We start from the raw sequence: 15,665 nt of genomic DNA on the forward strand, positions 1-15,665 counted from the left end.
TCTGCCTCATATATAGGCCATATTATATCCAGTTATCAGTCTGTACATATACAGTATGCTATCATTTGTTGACTAGACGTATGTTCATATTACTGGTGATAATTATACCCATATTGTACTCACTTCATTCATTACACTGTCAATCCGATGACAGATCAGACATCTTAGTCTACTGTAAAGTAGAGCCTGTCTTAGACCAAAACATTGCTTCATTAAATGATCTTGCACAAGGTAAACTGGTGTGCATTTATTGTAAATGTTGCCTACACACCCAACTTCTTAATCTAGGTGTGTGAAAGCTTTTTTTTTTACACACTACTGTAAAGTGAAAGGCTGCATACTGTAATAAATGCATGTTGGGGTATGTATTGGCAAGTTCTGCAGGCACCAACCAGAAGGGAGTCACTCAAATGAGAGAACCTGTGAGATATAGCCTATTCTGTTACATGTCACCAAGAATACAATAATTTAGGACCCACAATAATGTAGCTATTGAAATTAGGTAGCCTATGCATGGGCACAATAACTGCCTGTGGTTCTTAGTTGTTACTCTCAAACAAATAAAACCATAACATAAACAGTATATGAGACTTTACATGGAAAACTATTATAAACCTCAGTTCATACAATTATCAATTGACTTCTTGGAAGAAACACTACATTCACAGTGCAAATGGTTTTTAATAAACAAAAGTGCAAAAACAGGTGCAAGAGAATAAGGTGCAAAGTAACAAATAAACAATAAAACAAATAATAATCCCAAGTTGGCTGAAGGCTGCTCGGGCATGACATCACTCAGGGTAGTTCTCTGCCGGCTCCCAGGAGTTGCTCCAGATTTTGCCACTGTGAAGTATCAATAAATGATTAAGAGGAATTCATTTAGAGAACTCAATTACAAAACTTGTGTAATGGCTTGTCTATTGGTTTAAAACTGCATAGCTCTTTATAGAAACACTGGAAAGGTGTTCAATTCTAAGCACTCAGGGATAAGGATAGTGACTATCTCAGGCAGGCACCCACGTCACCTCTTTTCCACAATTTTGAGGATTACTCTGAGCAACATTAGGTCCCTAAATCCAGACAGAAAGTTTAGCATTAGCTTCCTCTGTGTAATACTACTACACCACAAAGATGAGGTGAACCCTTCCTAAATAGTAAGGATAATTTGATAGGAAGGAAAAACTGGTGCTTTCACCCATAAACCACTGACCCAGGTAGGGCAAAAAGTGTAATTAAATTAGAATAATATTAACAATTTCTTACCATTCACAACAAGGCTTCCATTGGACAGAGACTTGATGTTTCCCCTAAACAGACACACAAACACAACAATATTAGCTGTTTAAGCAATCACTGGGTAGGGCATAACATTATTTTAGTATCTTAGCTTGTCTCAGTGAGTCATTCTGGCCTTTCAATAAGCATAACAAAAATATGTAAAAAATTAACATGGTTTGATTGATTGATTAAATACTTTATTAGTCAAAGATGCAACAGCACGGAAGTACAGTAACACATGGTTCTCCGAGTACCACATAGATCAGTCTATGTGGCCCAACAGTGAGTCCCCAGGTCGATGCCTAGGCAAGGCAGACCTTTTCGGCATGTCACTCCCTGACTCTCTCCCTGCTTCCTGTATCTATACACTGTGACACCATAAATAAAGCCAGGAAAAGGCAGAAGAAATAACACATTTTGGAGAAGAAAAAGAAAAAAATATATGTATATGGTTCTACATTTTACCTTAAGTTTCCTTCTCTTAGTTATTTTCTCATACAGAAATAACTTGGAAGAATCCTTGGTGTCACATGTCTGGCAACCTGAAATGATGAAAAGAGAAGAACAGTTAAGCCATGATGCAATGCTATGTAAATATCTGCAGTATTTTTCATATGTGTACGAGTTTTTTCCTAGTTTTTGTCAAACAAACAACTGGGCAACAAACAACAACATTTCTGGGCATGTTCATTATAGACCAAAATTCTTTTTTAAACATCGAGACTGCACACGCAGGTGCCGGTTTCATGTAATAATTTCCCAACAGATCAAAAATGGCCCCTGTCCAAGTCCTAACCTACCCCATGTCCTAACCTAACCTACCCCCCCCTCTCTCTTTCTTCTTTTGTACATATTTTTCACTCTTCATACCAGTAACCTGTAAACTGATTGTATGACATTCTGTATAGTAGTAGTGTGTGTATCTGTCTGTCTCTTATATGTCATCATGATTTATGTGCATGGGGTTCTCATCTTAAACAAGCTCAGTGCTTAATGAGTTTTCCAGTTTAGTAGACCTTGTATTGTGAATTTGTACTTCCATGTACTGTTATGTACTGTCATGTACTGTTCTCATGTCTTACTAAATAAAGTACATCAATCAATCCCCAAACCCGTTATTTTGGGGGAGTGCTGGTTTCTGTTTATTCAACCTCCTCTGAGTGTTGGCTGGTGAGGCGCTCCCTAGCGAGACATTCTTTGTTGCGTGCAGAGAACAGCTGACATACAAGCTCACAACGTGTCGCGGAAGTGACCGCTGTGAGCTTGGAGGTCTGCTCGGCCGTTTGGTGTGCGACACCTTTGTGCAATGGAACATAAATTAGGCAGAGTAATAGCTGGGGAAAGTGTTGATACCCATTATTCTGGCAAAAAAACAAATTGAGTTTTGCTGAACATATTGCTTTGTGCTAATAAAATACATACCAACAGCATCGGGGGCAAAAGCCACCTCAGGGTTAGGGTCAGGAACGGCAGGAGGAACAGTCGGGTCAGCCTTCCAACTCGGACCAGCTGTTAACAGAACAAAGAAAATAAAACACTCATATTAACATTCATAAGACTAAAATGTCCTATTTGCTTTAAGGCTAGTGGAAGCCAGACTATTAGCCTGGGAGGACTAGAAGACTTTTCACAAACCATAACGTGGACAGTTCAATTAGTGTCACTTATCTGCCTATGAATGAAGCGAGCAAGCAGCCTCTGCTGCCGTGCTCATAGGGAGCGCTCCCTCCGTTCTAATGACAGCGGAGGTGGGGTTTGAGGGGGGGGAGATACTGGTAGCTATAACAGTAATAATAAATAAAATAGTGCTGTATATAATAATATAATATAGTATGACAATAATGTTAGGTAGTATATAGGGGTTAAAGTATAAGAATGTTAAGATAATATACAGTATAGTGGTATAGTATAATACCAGTGTGAAAGCAGCCGATCTACAAGCTCCCATTCCCTGTGCAGGTAATAAGCAACAAACAACAAAAACAACAGATCTGGAAGCTCAGTAGCTCACAGTGCACCATGACTAGGGTTGGGATCCTTTAGGATTTTAAAGATTCCCTCTGAACGGGCCGATTCCTTAACGCTTAACTTTAACGATTCCTATATGGGGGTTCCAAGTGGACAGTTACAGGTCTGTAACTCAGAGTGTACAAATGGAACCAAATGTGATGGAACCGATTCCGGCTCCTCAATGTTGAATCTGGTTATTCTGATTTAATTCCGGATCCCAACCCTAGCCATGACGTGTTGTAGCTTGTAGACTGGCCATTTTCAACAGAGATTCAGGGTACAGGGAAAAAAGGAGGGGACCTAGTACAAACTGGGCGACCCTGATCAAAAAAGTATATACGGTTAACATAACATATGGTACTTTGTTGATTCCTAAGTGCTCTATACTAGGCCACCTCCTGTTGCCGCTCCACACTACATATCTCATATCTTTGTTGAAAATTGAAACCAAAAGTACCTTCTCTTTTCTTCTTCTGCGTGATGCACTCACTCAAAGGCCGGGTGGGCATCACTCTCTTCCGGAAAGACGGACCGGTTGGATGTGGAGCAGCACAGAGAGGGGCAGGACAGACTTCTGGTAAGAGAGCAGGACAGACAGAAGACACAGTGGGGGCGGGGGGAGGGGCAGAAGGTTCCACAGGAAACACTTCTGGTAAGAGGGGTTCAGAAGAGGTGAGAGCAGGACAGACAGAAGACACAGTGGGGGCGGGGGGAGGGGCAGAAGGTTCCACAGGAAACACTACTGGTAAGAGGGGTCCAGAAGAGGTGAGAGCAGGACAGACAGAAGACACAGTGGGGGCGGGGGGAGGGGCAGAAGGTTCCACAGGAAACACTACTGGTAAGAGGGGTCCAGAAGAGGTGAGAGCAGGACAGACAGAAGACACAGTGGGAGCGGGGGGAGGGGAAGGAAGTTCCACAGGAACCACTTCTGGTAAGAGGGGTCCAGATGTGAAAGAGGAAGCAGCAGAATAGAGAGGTAGAAGAGATAGAGAGGTAGAAGAGACAGCAGGGGGGGGGGGTAGGAGCAGAAGGTTCCACTTCAACAAACTGAAGTACGTAGAGGTCCTCTGTGGGGCGCGCTGTTTCCTGCGAGGTGGATGGCTGCTCCTCTGTGGGGCGCACTGTGTCTGTGTCCTGCGAGGTGGATGGCTGCTCGTCTGTTGGTCTCTGTTGGTCTTGATCTGTAGTCATTGTGATTGGTCAATAAACATGTTTACTTTCACTTTTAATGTGTACAAAGAAAAAAACATGCATTTAAAAAATCTGAAAAGATTTTAAAATGTTTTCCTTACAGTTCAGGAGATACTCGTATCCTCTCTGTAACTTGTCCAACATCTCGCTCAACAGGGGAGTTAGAGAGAGATGTTGGACAACGTGGGCTTTCCAAGTCTTGTCGCGCTGTTGTTGCCCGTAGAACAGAATTGGCATAGAGCCTAAAGCATGAAGTCTGGCCACCTGAAATGAACAAAAGAAGTTAGCACACATAAATTAAACCCATTGAAGTACACACATTGTTCTGTAGAAAGCCATTTCATTTGAAAATTAAACGCAACCTGTCTCATTTAGATTATGATTTTAGAAGCAACATTGCTGTAGCTCAATGGTCAGCACACACTACATAATTCTATTCAGATTCTCTGGGTTGCCGGAACACAGCACGTCATTTTAATCTCACATGATCTGAATAGCATATGTAAGAATTAGAGGAGACACTTTTATTTGCAGTGGTGGGGAACGGTTGGGATATGTCTGAGAAGACACGTTAAAGACAGTGTTCTTCCAACATATCTATCTACAAGCCTCAGCTGTCCAACCCACCACCGTTGTTTTGGAAGTCTCCATGCCAACAGTCCACTCATTGACTTCACGTATGTGTCATAGATTTATAGGCATGTCTGCTTGTAGACTGTCTTTCTCTCGGACGCGAGCAACTCCCAATGTGTCGTTCCACTTGGCCAGTAGCGATCCAGATAAATATCAAACGTGTTAGAAAATTCTCGAGGCGGCACTGACTGTCCTGTGAGCAACTCAGGAGGCTTAAGACCACTCATTGAACCACTCATACTATAACATAATTATGGATATGTATTCGCTACCATACCCTACTTAACACTCAACTCAACTTCAGTGTATTGTCATGTCACATCACAAGTATACACTTTTGTATAATCTTCCCAAGGATTACATAAACTAAATACAGAGTTAAAGTAAGAGTAAAATTCCAAGCACTTGGAATTGTAGGCATTATATTTAGGTTGACCCGGTTCCACAGATAAATAGTGAAAATAGTCTATCTCAGTGGCGCAGCCAGAACGCTAGTATAGGCTGGGCCTGAGCAGGAGCGGGTGGGCACGCATGCACGCATGCAGGCCCACCCATGGCTGCGCCCCTAGTCTATCTACAAGCTCACAACGCCTCGCACTTTAAGGTGTTTTCACAATGTTTGCCTCTTTGATGTAATTGACAATTTGGTATTAAAAAGGTCTTGAAAGTCCTTAAATTGTCACTTTAGAAATGTGTAGATACCCTGTATACACCCTGTATAAACTATGTTGGTTTGTTTACTGTTGAGTGAGAAAACAATGTCATTTATTAAGCTTATATACTGTAATGGTTAAGCGCAGACTTGTCCAGGAGAACGGACGCTCCGAGGATCTGAGCCTGTGATGGAGGAACAATCTTTACCTGGCCTTGACATGAAACAGGAACTTATAATCAAAAGAATCTATTCAGTCAGATGAAAGGATTTTTTGTTTAAATAAAATTAAGGTAGCCTACATGAGAAATGTGACAAGTAGTAGAATAGCCTAAGTTTTACTGTGTCTGGTACCAATACAAAAAAAAGAAACTGGTCTGAACTTGTAGATCTGCTACCCCTGGTCCATGCCCGGGCGTAGGCGGGACCACTTTGCGCATGTGAAAAGTTAAATTACAAATGAATGCTTTGGGTCATGTAAACGAGGAATACTTTTATTCAGGTTCCATGTAAACAGTTGGGTATGAATCTCTGTTCGGAATGAGTTCATTCTGAATGAATAAATATTGTCCATGTAACCGCAGCCACAGTTGCACATTAAACTAATCATCTGGGGACCCCCCAAAATAATTTGGGAACCCTCCTGGGGGTCCTGACCCCCAGACTGGGAACCACTGGTGTATGACAAGGTTCTGCAGTCTCTTGTGCGAGCCAAAACCAATACAATAGCAGTAATGTAAAATACACAATGTCTCTTAAGTGTTTACTTACGGTAATTGCGGCTGCATCGTACTCTCGTGAAGTGTTGTTGTGTTTTTTCACAGATGCGCTCCACTCGCTGCTCTGGAACTTCTCCAATTTCTTTTCCCATTTGGTTTTGGAGAAGAGGCTTACAGAACACGTTTTACAGCTTTTGCTGTTGGCCTGGTTCTGTTCCTGGCAGTTTGGGCAGGGTTTGTACGTGGGTTTTGTCATTTTGACAAGAGACGGACAAAAAGACAAAACAAAGACAAACAGACAGCAACAGTGAACAAACACAGAGAGAGAGAGAGAGAGAGAGAGAGAGAGAGAGAGAGAGAGAGAGAGAGAGAGAGAGAGAGAGAGAGAGAGAGAGAGAGAATAAACGTGGCTCTTAAAAGTGCCTTTGGTTTGTGGATAGGTTGTTCTGTAGGTAGGTAGGTAGGTAGGTAGGTAGGTTGTTCGGTAGGTAGGTAGGTAGGTAGGTAGGTAGGTAGGTAGGTAGGTAGGTAGGTAGGTAGGTTGTTCGGTAGGTAGGTAGGTAGGTAGGTAGGTAGGTAGGTAGGTAGGTAGGTAGGTAGGTAAATCAGTAGTAATCTGCAAGAGAAAAAGAAAAAAAAACAGTAAACAGCCTTCATCCAGACATGCTATATCCTACACTGGTTCATACTGTCCAAAAGCAGACCTACAAACACATCATCACGAGGCATTGTGAGCTTTTAGATCAGCTATTTTAGAATAGCCCAACAATAACACAAAACCCTCTATAATAATCATAATAATCATCATAATCGTATTTGAACTGGGGACCCCCCACCCTGACAAGCACTTGGAATGTAGGAGTTGTTGAGGCGTTACATTTAGTTTGACTCGTTTCCAAAGATTAACAAAATGAAAATGAAAATAGCACATCTACAAGCTCACAACGCTTGTATATCTTTCTTATATTATTTGACAATTTGGTCAATGTTTGACCAGTTTGTATAGTATTTTCTTGATGACCTTTTATGCATTTCATTTCTTTTTTTCCTTCTTTTTGGTCCTTATATTGTCACTTTACTGTCATCTGGGACCCCCCCCCCCCCAAAAGAAAAAATCATGTGGGGACCCCCCTGGGGGTCCCGAACCACAGGTTGAGAACCACTGCTCTTAGGTGAAAATAAATTCAACATTTCTGTTTGCTTTTAGTGTTTTGCAAAGAAAGTCCACAAAGGCAGATGTGATAAATATGAAATATATACACAAACAAAGGCCAAAAACAGCTGATACATTAAACTCAATCTAAAGGTAATTGACTGTGGTGTTGTTGTTTTAGCTAGCTAGCACTAGCACTTGGCTAGTAAGCTGGCACTTAGTTTAGCTACATGAAATCTCCAAAGCTATTACAGATCCAACAACTTTCTAATGTATACACACACCCAAACATGTTAAGAATGGCCATGTGATGTGGTTCTATCATTTAGTGGTGCAGATTAAAGATTGTATTATTAGATGAATGAAGAGAAAACAAGTCACGTCTCCTTACCTGTTAATGGGGAGTAGCAATGAATTGTGGGTCATAGGAGCAGGAATAGAAATATCATGGCAGTCATGGCGAAACCTCAACCTGGTGTTTGCACTTCTCCATTTACAGTCCGTACATCTACATAAACCTTCAAATTTCAAATATAAAATTATTAACTCATGGCCACGGATGTTAAAATCATATATGGGTTCTCAAAAGTACCCGTATCTTCTGTAATGTTCAATAAAAAGCCTTTTAATTCAATTGCTGGCCATTTGCTCCATAAGTTTTGACTTGACCCTATGGGCTGAGAGGTGTACTGCACTCACGCAACATTACAACTCTCTGATAAAATGGCCACCAATCAGATTAAAATACTTTTTATTGGAAAAAACGGAAGGTACGGGTACTTATAAGGACACGTACATAATTTTAACATCTGTGGCCATAGGGTCAGTGCTTTTTTTAAACATTTGAACGTTTATGTAGATGTAAGGGCTGTAAATAAAAAAAGTGCAAACAGTTTTGCATGACGCAAGTCCCGTGATTGGTTTACCAACTTCGTATCAAGAGCGGATACGGAAACAGAATGTTTATGTCCAGATACGGATGCAGTATATGCCGGAACACTAGGAAACCATAATAAATTATGGCAGTCATGGCTAAACTTTAACCTGGTGTTTGCACTTCTCCATTTACAGCCCGTACATCTACATAAACCTTCAAATTTCAAATATAAAATTATTAACTCATGGCCACAAATGTTAAAATTATGTATGGGTTCTCAAAAGTACCCGTATCTTTTGTAATGTTCAATAAAAAGCCTTTTAATCCAATTGCTGGCCATTTTCTTCATATGTTATGACGTGACCCTATGGGTTGATAGGTGTACTGCACTCACGCAACATTACAACTCTCTGATAAAATGGCCACCAATCAGATTAAAATACTTTTTATTAAAAAATACGGAAGATACGGGTACTTTTAAGGACCCGTACATAATTGTAACATCTGTGGCCATAGGGTCAGTACTTTTTTTTAAAACATTTGAACGTTTATGTAGATAGATAGATAGATAGATAGATCATAAAACTTTTTTTTTTCTTTTTTTTGTCAGATCTTTATTGACACTGATAAAGACATCAGTACGAACACGCGGAATGCGGAAGTAATCTGACGTGACGTCACGGAGTTGGAAAAGTTAAACAAATCTCTCGTTCTCAACAAACACTTATCGAAAAATGATCAACAAAATATGAAAATGCACAGAATATTTCCAGGTTTGTTTGGGTGGTGACGTGTGTTATGTTGCATTTAAACCACGTCTCTTAGCATGTTGTTTATTGAGCTATGTATCTCTATGGAGCTACCCTAAAGTCACATTATGACTGGGAAGTCACATTGTGACTGCTGGGCGCTCACAATGTGACTGGAAGGCGTTCTGCACAAAAGTCAATATGTGACTTCGGGGCAGTGAGACTGTGTTGTCCAGAGCGCAACACCCGAGCGCAACCAAACATAAGTTCTACTGGATCTCTTCTCCACTCGTCCCTCACTAACATTTTAGTCTAGTTTTTATTTGTTGACGAAATTGTCAATATATTTAGTCTTAGTTTTAGTCATCATAGCTTAGTTTTTATTTTGTTTTCATTTTTTTTGTCAGTGAAAAAAGGTAGTCGACGAATAGTATGAATGAAATAATGTTCATACTGTACCTAAAATCTAAAATGACACAGATGTGTTACCGGATTGAATGGGTTAATAAATTGTGCCGGGACCCTCTGGAACAAGGCCGGCCAGGCCCCACTTTGAGAACCACGGTCATATAAGGTAATACATATATACCCTGGGCAGGGTTCTCTGGTTTGAGCATGCGCAAAATGGCGGCGTCCGTGGAGTATTATTATTGTTCCTATCGTCTTTCTAAGACGATTTCTAGGTGGATTTTATTGTTTATAAAGTAGGATGTGGCCATGTAAAATATTCGCGAATAACTTTTATATTTTTTTCTGTTGTTGGTGACAAACTGTAGTGCGTCCCATGGACGCCACGACGGTGTCATGAATGCGTCCTTTCTCAATAATGTGCGTCAGAGACGCAGGACGCAGGCCTATGAGCATCTCTGGCCACAGGACCACCGTTTGATGAGATTTAGCCTCTCAGACCCCAGACTTGTTTTTGTCCACAATTCCATCCATGCTGTATTGATGTTGGTACCATAGGAGAGATAACAGGCACACGTTCATCAAAATAACAATTATTTAATTAAGTAATGTATATAATTACCAATAATTTAACTCTCGAGAGCGTAAAATGACCCGTAAGGGTCCATTTGGTTTCATTTTACACTCTCGAGTTAAATATCTACCCAATCCATTTGGTTACCAACTCTCCATCATTTAGCTGGGGACCACCTGGAACCCCCTCAAGGACCACTGGTGGTCCCCGGACCACAGGTTGAGCACCACGGTCCAACCGTACCAGTGGGTCACATGCTGTAGGTTGGCCCTCAATTTCCCAGGGCAAGCTCTCATCGACATATATGCATTAGGAAGTGTTTAATGTCACAATGATGGGAGTGTTTATGTCGTGCGATTAATTTGCATTAATTTAAACTGCCGTTTGCATCATGAGGGCTTCCACACAGAACACAAATATAACGAGGCGATAAAGTGACATAATTATTCTTTCGAAACGAGGCAAAAATTTCAAACAGCAAAAAGACAAAGTACATAACGTCAATCTTTATGAATGAAGCACCACTAAATTAATAGTTTGATGTGAAATATCCGCGACACATTTTCTGTCACGTTCCCAGTGTGTATAAGGGACCTTAAATACCCAACAAAGTTCCCATTTAATCACATGAACTCCAGCGTCCCTATTCTGGGCGAACATTCTGCTAAAACGGATCTACAAGCTCAGACGCTGTTAGATCCGCTATTTTCAACTGAAAGAATTGTGGAGGGAAAAAAGGAGGGGGCAAAGTAAAGTGGGACCCCGGAGTGGTTCTTTCAAATTGACATACTGCATATATTTCTTTTGTCCTCTTACCATGTGCTCTCCACTCAGGTCCTGGACCACCTTGATCTGATCGAAGTCGAACGGACCCTTGAAGCTGTGGGCGGCCTTGAACTTGGCGGGCCGGGTGTAGGGCATGCCCTCATCGTCACTGGACGACGGGTCGTCCTGGTCCGTGTGGAACACTTAGAACAAACACAAACAAAACAAGGAAAAACAACATCAAGAGCCCAGAAATGTTATTTCTACGGTAGTCGATTCAAAGGATTCAAACGCAAAGCGTTCCAGAGTGAAGCTGAAGGCTTTAAAACTTACTCAACCCAAAGCTCAAGCTCCTCTTGATTTTCCCATCTGAGTCAGAAAAAAAGACAATCAATTGCTAAAATGTTTCTGCTAACAAATACCAAAAAAATAAATAAAACATTCCTGGAGCACGGCTTTCATTTGCACTTTAACTCTTTGACTGCCAATGACGACATTCATCGTCATATTTTGCTACGGCCCACACTGCCAATGACGAGAATGACGAGATTTTGTGTTTTCAGTGGTTTTCCACTAGATGGCACTGTTCGCTCAACTATGGGTCACCGTTTGGCTCCCAGTGAAGTAGAAAAGCAGCGGGCCACGTGATCGCAAAAAATGGCTTTTCATCTGTTTCTGTTGCTTTTTGGTGAAAACAACCTACATTCAACTGCCAATAACTATGGAATGGGTGATCGCGGCGGCTCGCTTCTCCCCCCACCCCCCCCCCTGATTCTACGAGACTCGGATACGTCTTTTAAAGCGATCGGGGGATCGATCATACTAGTGATGAATATTCTATGATCTTTCAAAAGGTTAGTGAAAACACTCGAAAATCGCTGGCAGTGGCTTAGCAAATTATGTTTTATTTCTGGCAGTCAAGGAGTTAAAAAGGACCACCTCCCCCATTGTCCACCTTAGCTTCATTATGTATATTTGGTCCTCACTAATGCTCATCTGTATCTCATTGGTGGACTATGGACAGTTCAGATCATCTACATAACAGTGTTGATTTTTTATTTAGTTTTAGTCATAGTCATAGTCTTTTGAATAAAATTCCATTTAGTTTTAGTCATATATTAGTCATCTGAAACGTTTTCGTTTTTGTCTAGTTTCGTCGACTAAATATCATAAGATTTTAGCAGACTAAATATACAGTTGATTTAGTCGCCTAAAACGTATTTTGGCGGTGCCTTGATGGCGTCATAATGGCATCCTAGTCGTTTTTATTTCGTTTTTGTCAGTGAAAAAAGGTAGTCGACGAACATTTTTCGTCATAGTTTTATTCGACGAAATCAACACTGCTACATACTGTAACCTGCCTACCGATGATGTCACTGGTAGGCAGGTTTCTGAACTGTCCACAGCGCTCCTCTGAGACACAGAGTGAGTAGACATAACTAGTCCTCACTGATGCTCATTATAAAGAAGGTTGAAAATGGGTGAAGTGGACCTTTAAAGACGAGCTGAAATGGTATTGTGAGAGCATTTCATTTCCATATGACGTTTATTTATTTCATAGTGAAACGGGAGCTGTGTGTGTGTGTGTGTGTGTGTGTGTGTGGGCGACATCTCAGCCAATCACAGACAACGGGGGGAGGGGTTCAACCTCCTCCAGACACATCTTTTAACCCCGAAACGCATTCTGTGTCATTTTCCATTTTTAGCTCTAACTGTTATTTTATACTTCGTGCATTTCAAAAAAAGCAGATCTACAAGCGAGCTTGTAGATTAATATTCTTTTGGAAAAATCTGGAAGATCTGTGCAAATCTTTGAATATATATGTTTTTCAAAACAATTTTTTTAACTCAAATCTTTGCCTCTGGGGATTCTACAGATGTATTTTTTTTGTACTTATGTTGATATAATATTAGTGGTTCTCAAACTTTTTCATGTCAAGGACCCCCAAAATGATACGTATTTGTCCGTGGTAAAAAAAATCAAACAAGGCAGTGCTGCAGAATCACGTTTCTGTTGCCTATTGCTTGACTCAAATGTATTCAGAAACATATTTTAGTGTACTGTTCGACTTTAACCCAGTTAGAACGGGAACCCCTATACGTAACTATACCTTTCAATCCGGGAACCTCTTTGGGAGTTGTTGTTGTTGCTATGTACAGTATAGAGCAACATATTTTTTTTTGTAATTTTTGAATAAATATTTGAAGTTTTTCAGAAATCTTGGGTCAGGATTTAGAAGGCGATTTAATGGGTCTCGGGGTCGTAATGGGTTAAAAAGCATCTGCCATGTTTGTTTACATTCAACATGCTGACATAATGCAGGAATTAAAAACAAACAAATACATGAACACAATAAATAAATAAATCCCATAACTGAAAGTTTTTGTCAGGCCCAAGTATCAATCTGTGATTTGTGAAACAGCGTGAAAGGTGTTTGTTTTGGTATTATTGTTCTAAATGTGTTTTCCTCAAGCAGTTGTCACAGATTGAGGCTTTGACCTTCGATTTTATGTGACATCCAAGACCATTAGGGTTTTATGGAAGATGCTTCTGGACATATTATTGCCAGTTTGACCAATTGAAATACTCACATTTCAAAATAAAATCTCTATAGTGTAGGGTTGACTGTATACCAGCCACATGGTGCAGAGAGCAAAGCTGTTAAAGTTACAAGCCCATAAAAAAAAGACATGCTGCTGGCCTCTATGGCAGTGGTTCTCAAAGTGGGGTCCGGGGACCCCCAGGGGGTCCTCAGCTAAATTACTTAATATAGCATCATGATAGTTTTTGTTTGACAGGAAGTGTATTTTATTTTCCGACATATTAACTACATTTTCATTTCAGCTGGTCTTTTAAGCAGCAGCTCTGAAAAATAATAATAATAATAATAATAATAATAATAATAATAATAATAATAATAATAATAATAATAATAATAAAGTAAAATTAACTGTAGAAAGTAAATAGATAGACCTTTATTGATCCAGAGGTAAATTCAGTTGTCATAGCAGCACCACAGTAAGGACGACATAAAGACAGAGGTAAGTACACAAAGAAGTATAAAAAAGCGGATAGATAAATAAATAAATAGATCGACTATTATTAATCCATTAAGACTGGGAACGCATACTGTGTCATTTGAGATTTTAGCCATGACCATTATGTTAAACTTTGGCTATTCAAAAATAGCAGATATATAGTAGATCTGCTACTTTATTGAAAAAACGTAAAAATGTGTGCAAATCTTTGATTATATATGTTTTAAGCAACATTTTTAACTCCAATCTGTGCTTCTGGGGGTCCCTGGAACAAAATATTTTGAGATGGGGGTCCGCGGCCAAATACATATGTTTGTTGTTTGGTTGCTATATCAGTGGTTCTCAAACCTTTTCCATGTCAAGGACCCCCAAAATGATATGTATTTGGCCGCGTACCCCCATCTCAAAATATGTTGTTCCAGGGAATATTGGAGTTAAAATGTTTGCTTTAAAAATATATATACAGTATATATTCAAAGATTGCAAAAGAAAAATTTTTTTTTTTTCAAATAAATAGCATATTTACAAGCTCAGTATATACCTTGTATATCTGCTATTTCGTAATAGTCAAATAAATCTTAAAATGACACAGATGCGTTCCCGGTCTTAAAGGGTTAAAATATGATCATATTTAAAAAGAGGAGTTAGCGTCCGACCTGGCCCTCTGCGCCTGGGCTGGTCAGGGGTGTGAGGTAACGAGGCTGTCAGTAGATAGAAACGGAGGCATAACGTAGGTATGGTTGTACATATTATATCACCTATAAACACAACATAACATCGTCTGTGTCCGGTGGAAACTGTTACTTTTCAGGAAATGTAAAAAAAAAAAAAGAACTGGATCAAATAGTTACCGGTAATAGTTAATAGTTATTATTCAGTCACGACCTCTTGTTAATACAAAAGTATTCCACAGACACACTAAACTACATTTCAAAAATGGCAAAAACAGCCATCTATTTGTGCTACTTTTGTGTGACACTAGTAGTATGACAAAGTAGATTAAAAAAAGTATCATAAAAAAAAATTGCATAAAAAGTTAAAATATAGGCCCGGACCATGGCTAGCGGTCCGGGCACTTAGGCTCTAATGTAGCCTGACAGTGCATTGCGGGTTCGAGTTCGAGTCCTGTTCTAGTCCCGTTCCTCGACGATCTTTACTGCATGTCTCTCTCCCTTGTTTCCTGTCCATCTCCACTTAAAAAACTATCAATAAAAGGCAGAAAAGCCAAAGGAATATCATTAAACATTTAAAATATGGAGCTACAAGGTTTTTAGCGACAGTGATGATATAGATATATCAAACGTCCTCACCTTCGTCGCGGACACTCTTCACCTTATTGACGGCCTTCTCCCCGTACTCCTCAGCCAGGTGCTTGGCCCTCTTCACAGACTTCCCCAGGAACTTCTTAAACTGGGTCCTGTGGGGCAAGACAAGATTGGGGGCGCCAACAAATGCAGGGGTCACCAGATGCTTTTCTCAAAGTGCCAAAAAAAGAAAAGGTATAAAATAAATTAAATTAAATATAAATTAATAAATAATAATAATAAAATTCTTATAATTCTTATATATTTAATTAATTAATTAGTAGGCACTAGGCAATATTCGGAGGAAGAGAGA

At 40.0% G+C, this 15,665-nt stretch overlaps 1 protein-coding gene across 1 annotated transcript in view; it reads right to left on the minus strand.

Annotated features, from left to right (window-relative positions):
- Nucleotides 1–15,665, minus strand: part of LOC308090019 (WD repeat-containing protein 44-like) — a gene marked incomplete at its 5' end in the record, with an annotated part of 51,182 nt that overhangs the window by 28,979 nt on the left and 6,538 nt on the right. The window contains 2 exons of the mRNA XM_080435046.1: nucleotides 11,061–11,212; nucleotides 15,359–15,465. Coding sequence (XP_080291172.1) covers nucleotides 11,061–11,212; nucleotides 15,359–15,465 — 259 coding nt within the window. The remainder of the gene's footprint in view (nucleotides 1–11,060; nucleotides 11,213–15,358; nucleotides 15,466–15,665) is intronic.

Source organism: Gymnoscopelus braueri (genome assembly GCF_963280865.1).
Source record: "Gymnoscopelus braueri genome assembly, chromosome: 8".
NCBI lineage: Eukaryota > Metazoa > Chordata > Actinopteri > Myctophiformes > Myctophidae > Gymnoscopelus > Gymnoscopelus braueri.